At 32.0% G+C, this 23,298-nt stretch overlaps 2 protein-coding genes and 1 long non-coding RNA gene across 3 annotated transcripts; 2 read left to right on the plus strand and 1 right to left on the minus strand.

The window, feature by feature from the left end:
* The first annotated feature begins 580 nt into the window (after positions 1-580).
* Positions 581-4,893, plus strand: LOC8274813 (3-hydroxyacyl-[acyl-carrier-protein] dehydratase FabZ). Its single transcript, XM_002524120.4, has 4 exons — positions 581-1,029; positions 1,114-1,174; positions 1,319-1,463; positions 4,366-4,893. The coding sequence occupies exons 1-4, from the start codon at positions 774-776 to the stop codon at positions 4,615-4,617; spliced, it is 714 nt and encodes a 237-aa protein (XP_002524166.1). The 5' UTR covers positions 581-773; the 3' UTR covers positions 4,618-4,893.
* Positions 4,894-5,289: 396 nt separating this feature from the next.
* On the minus strand, positions 5,290-6,354 carry LOC8274814. Its single transcript, XR_001535558.3, has 2 exons — positions 5,842-6,354; positions 5,290-5,603 (listed from the first exon to the last, which is right to left on the minus strand). It is a non-coding gene; the product is annotated as an uncharacterized LOC8274814 (long non-coding RNA).
* A 10,892-nt stretch (positions 6,355-17,246) lies between these two features.
* On the plus strand, positions 17,247-20,882 carry LOC112535604 (U-box domain-containing protein 51). Its single transcript, XM_048371321.1, has 8 exons — positions 17,247-17,442; positions 17,521-17,612; positions 17,883-18,004; positions 18,092-18,280; positions 19,342-19,603; positions 19,690-19,791; positions 20,206-20,312; positions 20,646-20,882. The coding sequence occupies exons 1-8, from the start codon at positions 17,247-17,249 to the stop codon at positions 20,878-20,880; spliced, it is 1,305 nt and encodes a 434-aa protein (XP_048227278.1). The 3' UTR covers positions 20,881-20,882.
* The last annotated feature ends 2,416 nt before the right edge of the window (positions 20,883-23,298 follow it).

Raw genomic sequence — 23,298 nt, forward strand, 5'->3', positions numbered from 1 at the left:
TGCTTCACCTTAATTGTTATTTATACACATCTATAGAGTTTTGAAAAATTCAAGCATCTCAGAGAAGATGGCACACTCCTTCGTATATGTCAGGAATCCATTGATGAGAAGAGGCTGGGAAAAGCTTGAACCTAATTCCTAAAGTGATGAATATAAGTGCAATTGAAATTCCTAAAGGATTATACATTTGTATACCGATAAAATTATTTACTATTTTTTGAAGCTTATCTTTCCCCCTGATGTAACTATATAGCTAAGAAAAAGTATAAATTAGAATAGAACAATTTGTTTCATACACGAGTAAATATTTTATAGTAAATAATTGAGCAACTTGTCAGCAAATAATTAATATTAAATAAATCTTTATTAAAATATTTTCTATAATTATTAATAATTATATTTTTTTAAAAGAAATTATTAATTATTCTTTTAACTCTAAAAATTTGTTAATTATTAAATAATAGAATGATTCTTTTTTTGGGTACTTAATAGAACTATGTATATACAATTGATTTATTTTTCGTTTTGGGTAAAGTATTGATTTTTAAACAAAATAAAACATACAAAGTGGATCATTTTTTGGGGCTCGGGTTTTAAAACCAGCTCTGCAAGTTTAGTTTGGTTGAGGAACTACTCTTTGAATTCTCCGCCATTCTCTTCTAAAACCTCGTTGCTGTCGCCTGCCTCATTTTCCCCATCCTCTTCTTTTAAATTCATCTTTCAAAACCATACTTTTAGCAAATCTCGTTTCTCTTTCTTGTTCTGGTTCCACAATGGGAAGCACAGCTTTTGCAAATTCACTATTTCTTCCTTCTTCTTCTTCTTCTTCATCATCAATTAATTCTCGACCCACTAGTAATAATGCTTTGGCTCTCCCTCGAATTTTATTTCCCAATTCAAGGTCGCCTCCCATTTGTACCCATTTGAAAGAAAAGAAAAATTCTACTTCTTTCACTGCCTATTGTTCTCTTGATGCTTCTGCTGCTGCTGCTAAAGACCCAAAAGCAGAAGAAACTCCTATTGAATTAAGTAAGTTACATTTGGGTTTTCTTTTATTATACCCATCAAATTTCTCAATGTTTAGTATATTCTTTTGCATCTCTTTGTTTGCAGAATACCCGGCTTATCCTACTGTCATGGACATTAATCAGATTCGCGAGATTTTACCTCACCGGTAAGTTTTTATTTTTTTTAATCTTGTTTTTATGGGTTTATAGGCAATGAAATCATGATGTTGGAGACGGGTTGGTATTACTTTTATTAGTTTTGTTTTGATTTGTCAATGGGTTTTCTTATTTGTTTCTTGGTGTTGTTTTAGGTTTCCATTTCTCCTTGTGGATAGAGTGATTGAGTACAATCCTGGAGTTTCAGCTGTTGCTATCAAGAATGTCACTATCAATGACAATTTCTTTCCTGGACATTTCCCTGAAAGACCAATTATGCCAGGTGTCCTCATGGTTGAGGTATAATTCTGTTTTCTCTCAGCTATTGCTTTTCCTGTTATTTTTTTTTTTTTCTCATGAATGCAATTGTGAAATTTATGATTTTGCTGAATTTTTCTAAATGTTTTTCCTCCGAAATAATACATGTCAGAAAGTTCAATATCCTCATATGATACTACGGCAATGCTACTAGAGCTGTTATTGTTGAAATATTAAATACTTATTTTGTTTGATATCACTATGCGTGGCTTGTATTTAGGAAATAAGGGTGTAAAGAGGTGTAACTTTGATTTGCCAAAAGCACCTTTATCCAACTATCATTTCAACTTTCTTTCCTCTGTATGTGCCCTTAGGTTGTTGCATACTTAGGTAAAGATAGGTAAGGCGACAAACGTGGCTGCTTGATGGGTTGTAGATTAGTGGTACAGCTGTAGAGGTGGTTGTTGTATTGGTAGTATAGAGTGGGCTGCGGGGGAAAATTGTGTCGCTGGGCAACAATGGTTGGCAAAGAAGGGCAGCTGTGGTGAAGATGGTGGCTGGCCAGAAATTAAAGGATAAAAGAAATGTAAGAGGGGGGAAAAGATAGGAGAAGAACCAAGGAAGGTGGAAATAACAACAACTTAAGGGAAGTGAGTAGGAGAAAGAAATTTGCACGGGCTTTTTTCTGTGCAAGTTATGATTGGTAGGAAATTAGACAAATACATGGTAAATTACTTTTGAGCCTTTCTTGGCTATTTGTCTAATGCTTTCTGTTGAAAGTTCTACTATTTGTTGAACATGTGTTCATTAGATGAGAATATTACTATTAAATCATAGGCAAACAGGCAGGGAAGTAACTGGAAGATGGTTCTTGAAAGAAAGCTAACGTCTCGAAATGAAGCCATAAGAAAAGGTTGAATCATATCTCGTCTCAATTGGTTTTACACTCTCTTTTTACCATGAAACTTCAGTACAGTACAGTACTAAACATTTATGCACTTCTTGATTCCTTCGTGATCCTATATTCTCAAGTCTTTGATAACATCAAGACCTTGCTTCCCAATCTTCACAACTTCTAATTTTGATATGCTCCAAAGGCCTGCTACTCTGTAACATATTTTACAGCAAACAACAGTCACAAATTAGAGGAAGTCATATCATTGCGGTTGCCTTGGTCAATGTACAGGCCCTTTGTGCTCTTGAATGTCTCCATGGTTCTGGTTTCTAGATTATGCTGTTTTGATATTATCTTGCATTTGCTCTATGGATCTTCCTTTTGTGACTTGAAATTTATTGTATCTTTATTATTTGATGGTTTTCCTGTTTGGAAGATTTACTTTGTTGTCTCCTCGGCAATTCAGTCTCTGCTTCTGTGATTTTTCTTGGAGTTTCTGATGTCAAGTTCTTATGTGATATTAAGTACTGAGTGGCCATATCTTCATTTATCCCAATTTTTGGATTTTCTTTTGGATGCTGATGCTGATTTTTCATTTGTTTGTGCATTTCCTATTTGCATGTGGATTTGTCATTGGTGATGCAGATTTCTTTCTGCATGTTGATTTGTCTTTAATCTGAGGTAACTAGTTGGTTTTCCAAAGAACAGGGTGGTTCTACAATTTTAAAACGCCATCCTGACTTAACTTCTGTATTCATTGGCTGTTTTCTCTTCTTTTGGTTCGGTAGTCCTTCTATGGAGATTTCACAAGTTCCTAAATGATTCACTACAATTCCTGGGGTTGGTCCCATTCATCCTTTGGAGTTTCAGCCTCCCAAAACCAAGAATTGAACCCTCTTTTTTTTATCATGTTCAGTGGAGCTCCTTCTTGTGTTGACTGGCAACTTCATCTCCATCTTCCAAGTCTGATTTTGGTTTATGTGTTTATTGTAACAATCTGTTTTTGGTTCTCTTATCACTGCCCTATCAGCTCTTTCTTCTTGGCTGGTGCTATAGCATCGTTTGAGCTATTTTATTTTATTTCATTTCTTTTATAATTTTGTAAAATCTCAGCTGTATCTTTGTTTGCTAGCTAGTTGCTGCAGTTTTTATTTTTTTCCTTTCTGTATTTCTTGCAAAGTTCTTCACTGATTTCTTACTTTATAAATTTGGGAAGGGCAATTATGCTGTTACCTGAGATCTTCTGTAGTTATCATTTCCCCTGTCCTGTAGGTGTTAGCATGCCATAGATGTTCTCTAGAGAATGATGTTTGCATTATATTCAGCAATATTGCTTGTAAACCATGGATTCAATACTTATTTGGCTTTTGTAAGACCAGCTTTGATTCTTCGTTTCTTCTCTTTAATAAATCTTTTCTTTTGAAGAAGAAAAGAAAATAGAAGTAGTTGCAATTCTGTTGCTGCCATTTTCTGCAGCCTGCACTTTCTGTGATCTGTCTTCATTTGTATTCTTGGTCAAAAGATTTTAATATTTGATAAATTTAGTTGCTTTGCTTTTCTGTTAATTATATATTCAGGAAGTTAACATATAAAAGGATCGTCATTTTTCTTTTGAATAATACATCAACCTCTTTTTTTCTTGCATACCTCATGTTTCACTATAAACATTACTTATAATTTAGTCTTCATTGGACCCTCTTACACTGTTATGCATATTCTGTTGGTCATTTTACTTGATATGTTATCATGGAATGAGGATAATTGTGATAAAATTGATTTTGAATCTCTTTCTTTACACAAGGCTTCTATTCTATTTCATTGGTTGGAAATATTTGTATGTCACAGCTGGCACAATAGAGAAAACTCAAAACAGTTACATCATTCACCCACAATTTATTCATGAATATATTTCAGGGTCCAACAAAAGCTATTAATTTTTTCTTTTTCTTAGTTGTGATATAGCCATGTCGTGATATTTTCTTTTTCTTAGTTATGATATGTTCCTATCCTAGCCAAGTTGTGATCTTTGTTGGTGTTTGATAAATCCAGGCAATGGCACAAGTTGGTGGCTTGGTCATGCTGCAACCAGAAGTTGGAGGTTCTCGTGACAATTTCTTCTTTGCTGGTATTGACAAAGTAAGATTTAGGAAGCCGGTAATTGCAGGTGATACCTTAGTCATTAGAATGACGCTTGTGAAGCTGCAGAAACGCTTTGGAATAGCAAAGATGGAAGGAAAAGCTTATGTTGGAGGTGATGTAGTTTGTGAGGGAGAGTTTTTGATGGCCATGGGTAGTGAGTAACCTACTGGTTTTAGTATTTCTTGCAATTGTTGCTTTTATCTTGTTTCTCAGTGTTATTTTTTCTTCTCATTTCGTGATTATTCCGGGAAATCAAAGGGAGGAAAGGTTTTAGGGGAGAGAAACCAAAGGGGTTTGAGGGGAGAGAGCTCATTATCTTTGAACTTGGTACTTCTATGGATTTGATGCAAACTTAGTATTTGGTTTGATGCCAGAAAAGGTACATTTCCATCTCAGATAAAACCCACACAAGTATGCAATACCTTCTGTTTCATTTTATTTTGTTCTTATTTATTTATTTTCTTTTAACCTGTGAAAGGTGTTAGCTATGCTTTTTTCTCAGCGACCTCTACTGCTAGCAGCATGAATTAAATTTTCTGGGTTTGGTATATGGAAAAATTGTTTTGCAAGTGTGGTGACTTGCAATATCATTTTCTTTTGGGAGAAGGTGCAATTTCGCCCAAACATTTAATACGAACAGCGAATTAACTCTTAAACTAATTTTGGACGCAATTTAAACCATTTTAAGCTCTTCTCTTAAACTAATTTCAGGTGCCATTAAACCCTTAAACTCTTAAAAACTTATATTTTAAGCTCTTCGCTTAACAGTGACTTAAACCACGATGTGGCAGTTACTTTTACAAGACTAAAAAGATGATCCCATCACCGATGATGTGTCAATAAATTATTGGTTAATATAAAATAAATAATTTACATCCTCTCTCACCACCGCCCATCCCGCCACCATAATCGTCCCCCGTCACTACTGCAACCATCACTGAGCTGACAAAACACCCAAAATAAAAATCACTTAATTTCATATATTTGATCTAACAAAACCATTTGTAGAGATTACAGTGCTGTTAAAGAACTGGAAAAGATGAGATTATGCTGTGGTTATTGCTGCTGCAACGTTGTTGCTTCGATGACGGTAGGAACTGGCTGAGCAACGATAGGGATGGACTGAGTTGCAACCACACAATCACCACCTATTAGAAAATCAAATAAACTAAAAATAAAGCTAGATAATGAAGCTAACTAAACAAATAAGGAGGTAGCAGCTTCGATGATTACTTATTTGAATAGTATCAGTGATTGATTTGGAGTAAAAGAAAAAATCCAACCCATAAATAATTTAGAAACAAAAAAAATGAGTAAAAGAAAAGAAGATAAAAGAAAATTAAGTAAAAGAAATGAAGATAAAAATTACTAATGATGTGTTTTTACCTTAAAAGCTAACTCATATAGCTGGATTGGTTTCATGTTAAGTGTCATTTGAAAAGATTTGAAAAGAAAAGAATTCTGGCTGTACATGAATGCCATATATTGTTAGCTTGCTTGTTTCTAGTTCCACACTTCGATTGCCATGCATTTTCTCATCTCTTGCCTGGTCGCATAGTGAATATTATGTTAATTGAACTAAATTTGCATATCAAAAAATGGATGATACCATCGCATTATTAATAGCTTTTCCTTTCGTCACATTCCCTTTTTCATGTGCAGGAATCTGGGGTGTTCTATCCTAGAACCAAGGCTACACAACCTTTGGTTACATGAAGATGTAATTATGGCGGGCTTGAGATTGAAAAGTGAGGTGAAAAAGTGAAGTTTGATTTGATTTTCTATTTTTAAGTGGATTTGATTTAGTGATAATGGAGGATTTTATAAACTGTTGATAGGTAAGGAGGAAAGAGAAGAAAAGAAATAGAAAAGAAAGGGAAGGAAAGAAAGAAAAAAGAAACGGAATGATAGAGAAAGAAAGAAAAAGGGAATGTCATAAATGTATGGACTTGGTCCCATGTTATTTTGCCAACTCATTTGATAATTAGTCGACTTTATTGCCACCTCATCTAGATATAACCACCGTTAATTATATTTTTTACAATAGGCTTAAACAATAAATTTTTTATAATTTATTTGGCTCACATCCATAATTTTTAGGATTAGACTTAATGCTAGATTTAGTTAAATCATAAATTTACTTATTTTAAATATTATTCGGCACAAATATGTTAGTCCATAAGATGAATTTAGCCTATTCATTAGGTAGTATTATTTAACTAGATAAATAAATTATTATAGTAATTAAATTATTGAAACACCTTTGTCTTATATATAAAACTTGTGTTTTCTAATTTTTTTTCTTTTTTCAAAATGTATTTTAAATTTGTTTATCTAGTCTACATCAATTTTTGGCTCGAACTATTATTTTTTACTCTAAAGTATATCAATATAAGTATAGGTAATTGTGAAATAAATTAACAAATTAAGGTCATTTTAAATAAAAGAAAATAAAAACTCAAGGCTTATTTTAGGAATTAAAATTTTATTAGTTATAGATTAGTAATCCCACTAGATATGATTTACTAAAGACATGGGGAAAGTGGAGACTTAGTTTTAGATAAGACTTACTTCATAAGTTAACTAATTTATTGAAATTGTTAAGCCCAATCTTTATCATAAACATAGCATTTTTTACTAATATTATGGCTTAGTTAAACAATCTCATATATCAAACGAACCGTTATAGTTTAAGAATTCAATTGCACCTAAAAATAGTTTAAGGGTTAATCCACTCTTCACACCGTAGATTAGGGGCAAACCTTTTCCCTTTTCTTTTAGATCAATCCAAGTAGAAAAGAAGAGTGACTAGGGATACGTGACCTATCTTAATTTCATCCTACTAGGTGGCATGCTGTGATGAGAAAGAAAACCATTCAGTTGATGTTAGATGCAAAATGTCCTTTGAACTGGAGAATGTTTCTCATCCATGCATCAAAATTATAGATTATGAAACTTGTTAAGTAGCGTGAATCAAAATGAGCAAGTTAACTGGGTGGTTTTTGCATTTTCATAATTCACCTCTCCTAAGTTTAGCGTTCTTCTCTGTTAGAAAGGAAAAACAATTGAGTGGTATTCAAACCTTGAGACATTTTGATTGAGATATCTAGCCTTCTGCTATTGCAATGGGTTTTTTTGTTATCTGTGAACAAGAATCTTGCAAATTCGTAACTTGTGTATTCCAAATCGGCATAATACATCTAAAGGCACTTGTATTTGTACATATTAGTCACCTAGTTCCTTCAGCTTCAAAATTTATCAATTAAACATTTCTACTTATAAAATTAATAAAATAATTCGTGATGTGTACGCGTTTTGATCCGTTGAATATTTTGACATGTAAGTAGGATTATTTTGAGCTTGACTTCGCATGTATGACAAAATTAGGGTTTTCTTTTTTCTCCATTTTAATTTTCATAACAAACAAATATTAAAATTAATACATTAAAAAAGTAAAAGTGACGGTAAAGCTTATTAAACCTAGAGTTAGAATTCTAGACACCTAAATCTCCCATAAGAATCCATTAACAAAACATTAATACATATTTTGTTAAGAATACTAAATTCCAGTAATAAATCCTGTTATTTTTGGTTTTTTTATCCCACATTGAAAAGTTAAGAAAAGGAAGAAGTGGTCACAAGTCTATAAATAGTGGGCCTTCTCTCATTTTTCAAGTGTCAAGAAAAATAATTGGCCTTATATTTCTATGTACTAAATTGTATTTCTCTTCTTTCTCTTCTTATTAATTTTTTTTATAATTTTATTGAATTAAAAAATATTATTTTGGTAGTGCCCGAGGAAGTAAGCATAATTTTTGCCGAACCTCGTTAAAGTTCTGGTGTTTCTTTTTTTATTATTTATTTAATAGTTTATTTGTCGGTGGAAACTAACCCGATTTCCACAACAATTGGCATCAGATCTAGGTTGTTAAGTGGTTGCAGTTTAAATTGATCTTCCATATCAGAAAAGAATCTCGGTCATTCCGCATTATATTTGAAAGCTATTAAATATAGATCGAAGCAGAAATGGCTGACGGGGAAAGTACCTCTACACCAGCCACAATAGTAGCACTAAATTCGTCAATTTCAGTGAGAAATGCAGTGGCGAATTCCAGAATTGTAGTGGAGATATTTGATGGTACCGATCATTTCGGTATGTGGCAAGGTGAAGTTCTAGATGCCTTATTCCAACAAGGTCTAGATGTTGCCATTGAAGATGAGAAACTAGACTGTGTGGAGGAGAAGGAGTGGAAAACAATTAATTGATTGGCATGTGGTATAATTCGATCGTGCTTGTCCAGAGAGCAAAAATATGTATTCTGTAAAGAAATTTCTGCTAGTAAATTGTGGAAAGCACTGGAGGAAATTTTTTTGAAAAAGAGTAGTCAAAATAAACTCCATATGAAGAAAAGATTGTTTAGATTCACGTATATTCTTGATACCACTATGAATGATCACATAACAAACTTCAATCAGCTTGTTGCTGACTTGACGAATTTAGATGTGACATTTGAAGATGAAGATTTGGCCTTGATGTTGTTGGGATCTCTTTCGGAAGAATTTGAATTCCTTGAGACTACTTTACTCCATGGGAAGGCTGAGGTGTCTCTCAGTAAGGTTTGTGCTGCTTTATACAGTTATGAATTACGGAGAAAAGATAAAAATGGTAGCTCCAGTAATGCAGTGGAAGCTTTGATAGTGAGAGGCCGTTCGGGGAAAAGAAGTAAAGGGAAGAAGGGAAGATCAAAGTCTAGAGTTGGCAAAAACGAATGTGCCTTTAACCGGAAAAAGGGGCATTGGAAGAAAGATTGTCCGAAGCTGAAAGAAAAAGCCAAAGGAAAAGTTGTTACAGATACAAATGTAGCTGAATGTGATTCTAATTTTTTATTAGTAATGATGCCATCAACCAACAATTTGGGAGCTTAGATTATTGATTTAGGCTGTAGCCACCATATGTATCCCAACCGGGAGTGGTTTAATTCTTGAAGAAAATGAGATACTTCTTCAGAAGATCCCAACTGCTGAAAATCCTGCAGATATGACTACGAAAGTAGTAATTGGAGTCAAGTTCCAACATTGTCTGGACTTGATAAATATTTTAAAAATTTGAAGATGGGCGCTTCAAGCGCATTTGGAGGCATTGCTAAATTTGTTATGAGAGAAAATAGAGAATGTTTGATTGGGCTTAGGAAGTCGCCAAGGTGGAGATTTGTTATTTTTTGCTTCTTTATCCTACATTGAAAAGCTAAGAAAAGGAAGAAGTGGTCCCAAATCTATAAATAGTGGCCCTTCTCTCCTTTTCCAAGTGTCAAGAAAAACAACGAGCTTTATATTTCTATGGACTAAATTGTATTTCTTTTTTTTCTCTTCTTATTAATATTTCTTTGTAATTCTATTGAATTAAGAAATATTATTTTAGTAGTGTCCGAGGAAGTAAGCATAATTTTTGTCGAACCTCGTTAAAGTTCTGGTGTTTCTTTTCTTATTGTTTATTTAATAGCTTATTTGTCGGTGGAAACTAATTTGATTTCCATAACAAACCCATCCACATGTTTCACTAAACCCCATGTTCATATTATACACAAGCTTTTAACAATTTAAAATATAATGACTCATAAAGTATAATGAAACATAATGCCATCCTAGACATAACAACCGAATTCTAAAACAACATTTTATCAAACATGTCGCATGTAACTCTCACTTAGATTGAATAATCATAGCCAACGTAGTGTTAATTAACTGCCTTTAATCAACTAAAGTCATCATGAGTATGAGTAACCAAGTGGATTGGATCTTTTTTAAAAGTGATTCCAATTGCATCAACTTTCTCTAAACCGGAGTTAACTCATAAAAAGAAGATAAGCTTAATTCAGTTAATAACTCAAAACAAGTAGAATAGTCACCATATGGCCAAAATGACTTGCTGCATTGTAACTGAGTTGAGAAGAATGAAGGTTTAATAACTCAATAGAAGTCGAATAGTCACCCTATGGCCAAATAACTTGCTGCGTTGTAACTGAGTTGAGAAGAATGGAGGTTTGATCAAAGAGGGAGATAAGAGAAGAAGTCATGGAAAGAGAGAAGCCATGTAAAGAGAAGAGTGGTGGTAAGTACGGAGAAAATAGTGAGAGGCAGTAGAGGGAAGGTGCGAGTTCTATAGAGATGGAAGAGAAGATGCAGTATCAAGGAGATTAAATTAAAAGAATAAAATAAAAAGAAAAATGATTTAGACAAAGAAAATAAAGAAGGATGGGAAAGAAATTAAAGCCTTTGCAAACAACAAAAGAACTCAGATGATTAAAGAGGACTTACATTTGAAGTAACAAGCATTGCCAGGTAAACAATGAGTGTTTATTTTTTTATTAATTTTGCAAGTAAAAGTCTTTGATGGATGAATTTTAAAGTTGAAGGGGCTGGTTGACTAATTTGTCCAAGTAAAGGTGGCTCGAGAAGTATTATGTCATTGCAAATCTTTGGGATAGAGTTTTACTATTTCTTTCGTTCTAAATTGATATTCCACTTTCTTTTTATATGAGAATTAAGAAATGTAATTTTTTTTTTTAATTAATGTTACCACACTATTTATTGAAAAAAATTTATTAAACTTTTTATAAAAACTACAATTTTAAAAGGCTTAGTTACTTATTTAATCCTGAGCTTTCAATTTATTTTCAATATTGTCCAATTCTTCTAGAAGTTTTAAATTTTAATTATACCACAATGTTTTTCATTTCAAAAATAATCTCCTGATGAGAAAAATTTGAAATCTCTAGTAGAGCTTGCACACGTGGCACTCTCTCAATATCATCAACACCACCATTGCCAAAACACTACCCTGTCACCCTATCAGTGTTCTCCTTCCTACTCATCACCACAAGAAGAAAGCTTAAATTGCAACTAATACAAGTATCTATCACCACTAATTTCAGTTGGATTATATGCTTATTCTTCTTTAATTGATTTTAGAACTTCATTAAACATCTTAGTGAACTCATTTAAACTGATTTTCCACCAAGTTTGCCTGGTTTAGCTCGGTTAACTCGTCTTGATCTTTCATCATTTATTTCACTAGTTTTATCCCATCCAACGTGTTCTCCATTTTTATTTTTACTCACTTTTCCTAGTCACGACATCAACGATGATGGTGTAAAAGATTGTGCTTCTGTCAAAAAGACCCAATTTTCCTAGATTCTTTGGGGGTGTTGGGTATATGGTTGTAGCTGTGGGCTTTTATAAATTACTTAACCTTTTTATGATGATCACTCAGCTCAAGTTGCTGAGCTAATACCTTATCTCTAACAAAGTGAATATCAATTTCAATGTGTTTTGTTCTAGCATGGTAGACTGGGTTTTGTGCTAGAGAACTTGCACTTATGTTATCACACCAAATGATTGGTGTTATCTTGTTGCTTAGGCTCAACTTTTGCAGTGAGCTTTGAATCCAAGCAATTTCACATGCTGCTCTAGATAATGCCTTGTACTCAGACTTTGCACTTGACAGGGACACCACAACTTGTTTCTTTGAAGACTATGACACTGTTATGTCATCTAAGAAGACACAATAACCAGTTCCTTGGCCTCACGTCTTCTTTACTACATGCCCAATCAACATCAAAGAAAGCTTGCAAGGTCAATTTTCTACTACAAGGTTAATGTGAAGTTCCATCTCCTTAGTCCCTTGTAGATACCTTAGAATTCTCTTGATCTTGTGCCAATGAGAGACAATAGGATTTACATGTGCTGGCTGAGTTTGTTAAAAGGGTAGGTCATGTCTAGTCTAGTGTTGCAAAGATCCTCAATAATACCAATAATACTCTTGAAGGCAGTGGGATTTTTGAAGGACTCACTTTTTTCATCATTTAGTTTCTTGCATGTTTCTGCTGTGTTGGAGAGTTCCTGGCATTACTCATTTACGCTTTCTTCAAGATCTCTTCTATGTATATTGTTTGTGTCAAATATATTTATGTGCCATTTCTTCTGGCCTCTAATCCTAAGAAATGATGAAGTTCTCCATGTCTTTAAAAGCAACCAAGTTGTGCAATCTCTTGATGAACTGCTGAACTAACCTTAAGCTACTTCCTGTCACAATTATATCATCTAGAAATATCAAGAGTATCATAACCTATTTATCATCTTTAAAGAGAAACAATGAGGTATCACACTTTAAATTTAAAAAACCCCATTTAACTAGAGTAAGCTTCTCAAATTAGGCCCTTGGTGCTTGCTTTAAATCATACAAAGCCTTGTTTAGCATGCCCACATGACTAGGCTTATACTCATCGACAAACCCACTAGGTTCCTGTAGATACACATCTTTTTGTAACTTCTCATTCAAGAAGGCATTGTTAATGTTTAGTTGCCTCACAGTCCAGTCCTTTAATATAACAATGGTGAGAATTATTCTCACGGTAGAGGCTTTAACAATTGGACTAATAGTCTTATAGAAACCAATACTTAGAGTCTGTATGAAGCCTTTGGCCACTATCCTGGCTATGCACCTTTGAAAGGTCCCATTATTATTGAACTTTGTCTTGAAAACCCACTTGTTTCCTACTAAATTGTATAGAAGAAAGCTAGGAAGGAAGTCCTAGGTTCTATTTCTCATTAAAGCATATACCTCTTCTTTCATAACATTAGTCCAAAGGTATGAACTCATAGGTTCTTCAATAGAACTTAGTTCTGTAGGAACTACATATGAGACTATTAGGGCCTAATAGTCTGTAGGAAGTCTTTTGGGTTTGAACACTGTCAGCACTCATTTTCCGGATCCAAAAATCGAGAGAATTACAGAAAATTCTATGATGAAAGTTACTGCCTTTCTCGAGTCTCTGGAGATTGAAGATGAGCGAATCCAAGTTAAGATTGAGAAAAATTAAAACAAAAATACTTTTCTGGAACCAAATTGGACCCAAAAAATTAAGTTTCAGGGGTGAAACAACAGTTTTTACAAGTTCAGAGACTAAATTATTATAATTTTTAAAACTTTTTATTCTTGAAGCTAGTCAGCTCTGTATACAGCCGAATCGGCTCTGTATAGAGTCTATTGGCTTAGTATAGAGCCGAATCGGCTTTGTGCAGAGCCGGTCGGCTGTACATAGTACCGATTGGCTATTTTCTAAAATATGATGTCATTTTACATGTGTTTTTAACTTAAAATACCAAAATTGGTAAAAAGAAGTTCTTAGAAGAGATTCGTGATAATTATTAGGATTCTAAATATATTTAGTGATAATTATTTGAATTTTAAAGATTTTATTTTATTAGATATTAATCTGATAAAGGAAAAAGGTAATCAATTCCTTTAGTTTAAACAAGGATCTGCTCCTCTAGGGTTTCTGATCCTACTACTATAAAAATAATAATATGACCTAATTCTAGGGTTGACAATTCCCATCATTTTCTTAGCAATCAATATCAATATTGAGTTAGAGAGAAATACGGAGAAAACTCTACGTTCTTAAAGACAAAGAGTTTTTTCTGGTAACTATAGAGAGAAGCCACTAAGAAAGCACTTTAGATTTGTAAACCTTTTTGTGGAATGACAAAAAAATTCCTAAAACCTAAGAAGCACTGGATCTTTAATCAATCCTTGATTCTACCACCTCATCATCTCCAAAGACTCGCATATCAACAATCTACGATGACAACTTAAGGGTTCCCCAACATCCATCACCATCAATCCTTGTTAATTTATTGATCTTTGAATGACTAGCACAATTCATATGATTAGATTAAGGTTTTTCTTGAATTATTATGTTTTTTATTTTATTAGATTTTGAATTAATTGTGTAAAATTTAATGTTGCGATAAATTGTGGCATTAATAATATTAAATGAGATGAGATTTATTTAAGTCAGTGAGTGTCAGGCTTACTACGGGATTCGGTAGCCTTACGCATACCTATTCCCTAATGCCGGTCACGGGCCCACAGATAGGGTCGTGACAATTGTATCAATGGCAATTAAAGAGTACTTACTAACAATAATAAATATTATACAAGATTGTTAGTAGCAATAATAATTTGCATTATCAAAAACACATATAAAATCTTGGGGTCAATATTATTATATTTTGACGTATAGAATTTTTATTTTGACACTTGTACTTATTTTTGATACATAGAATTTAAGTTTATGTATAATTTATTAATAATTTTTATATTATTGTACTAATAAAAATTTAAAATATAAAAATTTAAAAATTATAATAAAAAAATATTATAAATAATTATAAAATATTAAAAATCCTAATAATTTCTTTACAACTACTAAAATAGTATATACACCATAACTAATAAAAGAGTAACAAATATTATGAATATTTTATACTTTAATATTAGATTATTGACAGATATTCACTTATTTAAAACTAATAAATATATATCAATAATAAAGATTTGATATATGAGTGGAGACATTCACCAAAATCTTGCAGGAATTTTTCCCATATTACAGCCGCATCATTCACCATCCATCTTCATTGACGAAATTTAGCTATCTCTCTAGTTCAACTCACGCCTATCTGCATGGGCAAGCTTTTGGGATTCAGCATCTGTATCCACGACGTCAAATGAGATAAAATGATTCGATATTAAATTAATGAAAAATCACAAAATCTAAAGGTTTATATATAAAATTGCTAAAATTAAAAGTTTCTCAATCGAATTACAAATTGAAAGAAATATTACAATAAGGCTATAAATATATAATTACATCTTAATTATATTTAACAAAAACTCAATTAGTTTCAAAAACCGATAAGAAGTATTATTAAAACCTTGATAATCTCAACTAAATTTATATTCGTTAGAAATTGTATCTATTCTTATTTTATTAATAAAAAAAAAAGGCTCTTATATGTTCCGGAATCTGTTGGTTATTAGTGATTTTTTTTATTTTATTTTAAGAGTCATTTGATTTCTGAAAAAATAGAATAAAAATGGGAATGAAAAGAGTATTTCTATTGTTGGTGTTTGATCCATCGAAAATCACTCCTAGATCAGAATAGAATTACATCGTCAATGGAAATTATGGCTGGCAATTCGTACTATATCGTATAGCGATACATATATAACATAAAACAAATTAATTTGAATATAATCTGTTTAACTAAAACATCAAACTCAAACACTGATATATTTATTTACTAGATTAAATGGATCGACCCGTATAACCTATTTAATAAATTTAATTTTTTAAATAAAAAACTAACTATTATATTTTCTAAAATATATTTATTTAATAATAGACTGACTTAAATTAAATTTCTTATTTTAAAATATAATTATATTCTTATAAATAATAAAATTATTCATATAAATATAGAAAAGAAAGAATAAATATATTTAAATGTGTTTATGATATGAACCGGTTTATCTTAAATCCAAACTTATTTAATCACGTGTCGTGTCAAAAGTTGCTGGCCCTAATGGAAATCATCCGTTCCTCTATTTTTCTTAAGAAATAAAAAGTTCATTCCATGATAATCAAGTCAAATCAATTATAAATGATTAAACACGTGAATAATAATTTGCCATTCATATAAATATTATTTTTGTATATTTATTACATATAAAAGTTACAAATTAAATATTATTATTTTTTTAACTATATTTTAAAATTATTATTGGTATCTCCATAAATAAATTTTATTTTCATTCCATATTCAACCAAACAATATTTAAAATAGAATTATTCTCATTTTTATTCTTATTTTTCTCTATTTTCATTCTCATTCCTCTCCATTCACATTCCTATTTTCTTTATCATTTCCGAATTTGAACCAAAAGGATCCTAAATTTTTTATCACTGCAGGCATGATGCAAGAATAGAGGATTGAACCCTCATCCTGCAGTATGTATATAAAACAGTCTTGCAATCAAGTAATCACGTCAGAAATTAGGATGACTTTTTCATAGTTGAAATATATATTTTTATTTATATACTAAATTGATATATAATTAACACATATTTATTAATTTTAAATACTGATATATATGAATAATTCAATACTAAAATATAAAATTTTATTTATATATATATATATATATTATTTTTTATTTATTTTAATGTATATATATGATATAAATAAAAATTATCCAGAAAAATATACCCATACGAAAAAGAAAATAATTATCAGACAACTCAAACAAAAGTGCCATAAGCTTTTGGGTTAGAGGAGAAAATGTAAAACAAAAAATTAAAAAAAAAAGGTAAATTAGTGGTCTAACTCTATAGAGGAAAAAAAGTCGTTTTGAGTGCCTAAACTCTAAATATGGTAAAACAACACAACAATAACAATAATAATAACAATAATAAAAGATTTAAATTATATTGCTTCGTTTTTTTTACCTGCCAGGGCTCTTAATTTAGACTAAGCATGTTTCTGTTGAGGAGGTCCCTCCTCATGTGATGACTTTTGTTTTGGAAGACATTGATTTTGAGCCTTCAATGCTTCCTTAACAAAGGTTTTTCCTTTGTTTTCGAAATTAAAAAAATAAAATAAAACTTCTTTGTACTGATAAAGAATGGTTAGAATTAACAATCTACCAATGATGGGGTCAATTTTCTTTTTATATATATATTTTTTGATTGCAACACCAATGGCCATAGGGACTCAAAATTTGAGAGATGGAGGTGGGTTGTTTTATTCATTTTCTTATTTTTTATTTCTTGAATAATCCTACAGAATTTAAATAAGGACTGATCTTGTTTACATCTTTGAAACAATTAATTGATCAACTACCCATTTGCTTGGTGACTAAGAAAAATAAGAGGGAGGAGAAGGAAATGATGTGGAATCCAAGGGAGAATATTAATGGGCAAAAGAATGGAGGAGAAAAGTGCATAGCAGTGGCTATAGACAAGGATAAAACAAGCCAACATGCATTGAAATGGGCATTAGATCATATTGTTACCAGAGGTGAAACTTTGAAACTTGTTCATGTTAAAGAAAGGACACCATCATTCCCTTCTCCAGTCCAAGGTATGTATAACTATCTCTCACAACCACAATTTCTTTTGTCCTGAATTAATGTCATTTTGGATTCTGGTATTATAGCAGGTGATAAAGATGATCCTCCAGTGCATCAACGGATTGACAGCAATACCATGGAGTTGTTGCTTCCATTTCGATGTTTCTGCCGGCGTAGACAAGTAGGGTTTCTTCTCTTTATTAATTAAACTAACGTTCGAAAAACCTGCTCTTTTAGCGACGGTCAAAATCTGCTGCTAAAAGCTAAAAATTTCATTACTAATTATCTTTATCTATAAACTCAATTGTGATTTCTTTTTCTTCAATAACAGTTCTGAAGATGATTTTAATACTAACTAAATTACACCCAATTGGTAATTAACCTGAAGAACTCTCTATTCATGACCATTTACATATACAGCAATATTTTTTTTGTTATTGGCATCAAGTAGATAGAATGCGAGACCATTGTACTTGAAGATGTAGATGTAGCAAAAGCACTGATTGCATATGTTTGCCAACAAGGAGTTGACACTTTGTTTCTTGGTTCTACCTCCAGGAATGGGCTCTCTAGGTAATCTAATTTCAGTATTTTGATACATTTTTAATTAACAAATGTCAGACTCGTTTGAAAATAATGGTTTCATCTATAATCTTACAGACTCTTCAGGACTACAGATATTCCAAGCAATGTCTTAAAGTGGGCACCAGATTTCTGCACAGTGTATGTAGTTTCAAAAGGGAGGATCAGCACCGTCAGGACTGCAACTCGTCCAGTCCCAACACTTCAAATTAGTGGAGGGCTGCCACTTGCTCAACGTACCTCCACTGCGGACCCAATGCATAACACGTAAGCCAGTTGCATGAATAGGTTATTTTAATACAATTGTCTATAAACTTAAGCTGTTTAGGTTAAAAACACACACAAAGAAAAAAAGGTTAAGTAGTTATTCATTTAGTTGGTACCATATTAAAACAGATTGAAGTTGTTGAAGATTTGTTCCAGTCACCTACCTATTTTAAGTTAATTTTTAGCCAGAAATAATGTGGAACATGTTAGAATTATTACCTTTTTAGAAAGATATTTCTTTGCTATTTCTTGGCCTAATAACAGGTGTATTACATCTAATGGTAAACTGAGCTATACATATTAGTTGATTTTAGTGTATTTCTCCCTTGAAAAGGGGGAGTGTGAAGTTTAAAGAGGAAGGATGAAACAAAAAATTAAGTTAACAGATAATAAAGCCACAAAATAATTATTGTTATACTTGCCTAATAAAGCATATAATATATTCAAAGGATAAAAGCTTACCATTATATTATTATGTGTTAAATATTACTTTTTGGAAGTTTTTTCTGAAAACTAACCTTATCATTCAAATAATCCTTGTACTAGCTAGTCTATTATTCAATTGGATTCATTTTTTGAAATATATATATATATATATATATATATATATGAATTTTAATATTTTTATAAATTTATTGAATAAAGATATTAAATATTAAACTAATTTATATAGAAAGCTTTTTCTTTAAAAATTTTACATAAAAATATTTTAATATATAATTTTATATAAAAATTACAAATCAAAATATTTTATATAAATTTAACTAAATTTTATAATTTTTTTTAAATAAACATTTAAAGTAATTATGACACTTCGAAATTTATATATATATATATATATATATATATATATATATATATTATAGAAAACCCAAAATTAGAAAAGAACATTCAGATATACAAATACAGCAAGCAACTATAAATATTAACAGCAAGCTGTTCTTGGAATTTTAGATAAAAGGATTCTTTAGCAATTATAAGCACAAAATGAACATAGCTATTGGATTAAATATATTATATCTATCATGTGCTTGCTTAAACCATCATTTTTTCTTTTGCAGATTATATAAGAGATTGTATGATGAGATGCCTGCAGCTGACTTTGATAACCCATTGACTAGTTCAGGAAGGATAAGCACAGATAGCAATTTCCTAAACTTTTATGAATATCTTGGTGGGTCATGTGAGTTAACCTGTAGAGAGTCTACAAGGAATTCATATACAGAGGCAACATTCTCTGAGTCACCACTTCACCTCATCGCCTCTTTCCCTGAGTACAACAATGATTCGGATAACATTTTGGTAACTATATTATGTTCTTTTTTCTTCTCTTGATTTGGGCTTTTATGTATTAATTAGTTTTTGTTGATACATTATTTATTTACCAGTATGTTTGTTGGCAATAACAGGATGTATACGAAGAAGAGATGAGAAGACTGAAGACTGAGCTTAAGCAAACAATAGAAATGTACCATGCTGCCTGCAAAGAAGTACTTGCTTTAAAACAAAAGGTAAATATGAAGGATGGATTCGAATTCTTGCATGTTTTTTTTTTTCTTTTTTATTTTTTATTGAAGCCCAAAGGACGGTGGCTACACAAATAAAGGATAGATATATAACTGCTTGCATTTACTATAAAAGTAATAAATTCTCATAAACATTTAAACTCAAGATTTTTCCTATTTTTATAAATAAGAATATCAATCAAGCTGCTCCTTAATTAGTAAATTTTTGTGTTCTTTTTATAATATCACAGTATAAAATAAGATAAAGAAATGATTAAGTTGAAAAGATTTCAATATTTAATATCTTGATATTGATTGAGAAGAATAAAAATAAGATATCAAGAATGCATCACATGTGCTTGATAGATACATGTATGAGTTAATAAGTCCTATCATACGTATATATTACTATCATTTCAGGCTTCTGAACTAGAAGAATGGAGAAGAAAAGAAGAGAGCAAAAGATTGCAAGAGGCACACATAATACAGCAAAATGCATTGGAGATGGCAGAGAGAGAGAACACAAAGTGCTGTGTTGCTGCAATAAACAATGCAGAGCAAAATGCATTGGAGATGGTAGAGAGAGAGAGGACAAAGTGCAATGTTGCTGCAATACACATAGTAGAGCAAAATGCATTGGAGATGGCAGAGAGAGAGAGGACAAAGTGCAATGTTGCTGCAATACACATAGTAGAGCAAAATGAATTGGAGATGCCAGAGAGAGAAAAAACAAAGTGCAATGTTGCTGCAATACACATAGTAGAGCGAAATGCATTGGAGATGCCAGAGAGAGAGAAAACAAAGTGCTATGTTGCTGCAATACACACAGTAGAGCAAAATGCACTGGAGATGCCAGAGAGAGAGAAAACAAAGTGCAATGTTGCTGCAATTGGAACAGCTGAAGCAGTTCAAAAGCTTGTTCAGATAGAGGTACAAAAGAGAATGAATGCAGAAATGAAAGCTCTAAGGGAGGCGGAAAAGCATCAAGTCTTAGATGCATTGAGCCATTCCAACATTGTCCTTAAATATCAGAGCTTATATCACATGATGGTCGTTTTATTTTTGTTTTATTTGTACTTCTCGATATTGAAATAAGTTCTTTGCATCTGTATATTTACTCTGGCAGTAGATGCAAATCTCAATTTGAGTAAACTTTTAAATTTGAATTGTTTATCTTTATTGGAAAAAAAGGCCCTTTAATCTTAATGAAGAAAACATAATCATAGGCTTTAACCTTCTAATTTAAGGATTTAGGTTGACAGTAGAAGTCATTAATATTTGTTTGTATTCACTTTTTGACTTCTTGATTTGTGATTATATTATTAAGCTTTTGAGTTTTGTATTTTCATTTTTCTTTTTTACTTTAGTAAAATTGACGTATAAAGTTTTTAATTTAATCTTTAATCTTATAAGTCATAAATTTATGAATGGAAACTGTTGATCCCAAGGGTTTAAGACGTCCTATTTTGATGCATTATAAATAATTTATATTTTATCTAATCCACTCCTTGAGTTATTCGTGTGTAGAATTGAAAGCACTTGATGCATAAATGCCTTCTCTTCCCAAAGGGGCAGAAGGACTCGCAGGTTGCAGTTGCACCTGCAACAAAAGCATAGTCGCCCTCGTGCGCTTTTCAAAGAACTTAAAAACAATCAGTCAAGTCAGGGTTCAATAGCGACTCAAGGATTGCCCCGCGATAAGAGATCGTTTCTTGCTGGCCCCCGCGAGTCTCTGAAGTAATGAAAAATCTTCAAAATGGCAGTAGCACTCGCGGCCTGAGAGTGCCCCTGCAGCTCAAGGAATTAACCCCACAAGGTTAGAAGTCGCTCCCGCGACAGATCGGGAATCACAAATTAGTTTTTGAGTGTCATACTAGTCGCCCCGTGACTGTCATTTATGGCAGTAGTTGAATGAAAAAAGTACATTAATTGAAGCTCCAACAACTCTTTTTTGCAAGGAAGTACTTAAGCTTTGTCTTTTGACCTTCCTAGGGTTAAGCTACACATCTTTCAAGCTTTCATTGATGTGTGTGATTCAATTCTTATAACTATCAAAAACCCATTTTCGCTCTCTAAGTGTATTTATTGATTCTTGAGTTGAATCAAGTGGGTAGTTGGATATATTAATTTTTGTACTCGTTACTCTTTGTGATTTGTGAGATTGACTGTGTTTGGACAAAAATTAGTGACTCTTTTAACTAAAATTGTTAGTATTAAATTATGGAATTTGAGTGTTAGCCAATTATAAAAGACTTGGGTAAGATTTATGTGAGCTTATAAAATAAAAAGATTTTAATCTCCACTTCTAGATTGTTTAATGAATTAATTCTAAATTGCGGTTGACGAGAAGACGCAGACTTTAGAGGTCAAACCTCTAATTGAAGTGTTTCGTTACTTCTCTCGCAAGAAACCTTCATTTAATTGCCTCTTCATTTGTTCTTCTCAAATCCTCCTCTTTGTGTGCTCGTGATCTTTCAGAAACTAATGATGATATTTATAGAGATAGATGTCCTATCCTTCAAAAGGAGTGTATAAAATTGTTAAAAAAATTGACTTAAAAAAAACTCAGAATTTCATGTTATTCTAGGAAAACATATATGTATGAGAAGGGAAGGAAAGAGAAAAAAATTGAAGTAATTTGGAGAAGTTTTTTTATCACCTATCCTCTCAAAGTTATGTAAGTTTGTACAAAACCATAGACACTCGGTAAAGTGTGTACCTCTAGTTTAAAAGAGTTTATGAAAGTAGCAATTTGGAGATTCTTTATTACAATTCATCCAAGAAAAAATAAAAAGAGATTTTTTTTCTTTGGAAAACTTTGCTAGGCAGGAAATTATTCTTTTTCATTTGGCATGAGCTAAGGTTAACCTCCATCAAGCATGGGATAATTGTAATATGTTTTTAGTTTTGTGACTGAAAATACCTCCCTCATTTTACATGAATCTCGAACTATTGTTCAAACTCTTCAAGAAAATACCCATTTCCCATCTGCGATCATCTTAGATGATACCAATTTTCCATTATGGTCACAATTCATGGAGATGCATATTAGAGCCCAAAATAAATCTGAATACCTTACAGGTGCCGCACCAAAATCTGGTACAAGAAATAAGCAGTTGGAGACATGGCTCATTGACAACAATCGAGTCAAGAGCTGGATTATTGACTCAATGAGCCCGCCATTTATGCAATGATATATACGTCTACAGACATCCAAAGAAATCCGGGATGCAGCCTTAAAACCATTCTATGATGGCTCTGATGAAACACAACTGTTTGAATTGAATTGTCCCTCATTTACTATTCGCTAGAATGTAGACTCTTACCTGCATAATATAACGAACTTCTTGGTATTTTTTGGAAATTGATGCTCGTACTAAGAGACATGAAGATAACATCAATGGGATTGTATTATTCCATAAGACCATGACTTTCCTTCGAGTCCATATATTCCTGGCAGGTCTCTATTCAAAATTTAATCATGCTCGAAGTGAAATTTTATGAAAGGATCCT

The sequence above is a fragment of the Ricinus communis genome, chromosome 2, assembly GCF_019578655.1.
Source record: "Ricinus communis isolate WT05 ecotype wild-type chromosome 2, ASM1957865v1, whole genome shotgun sequence".
In the NCBI taxonomy this organism is placed as follows: domain Eukaryota; kingdom Viridiplantae; phylum Streptophyta; class Magnoliopsida; order Malpighiales; family Euphorbiaceae; genus Ricinus; species Ricinus communis.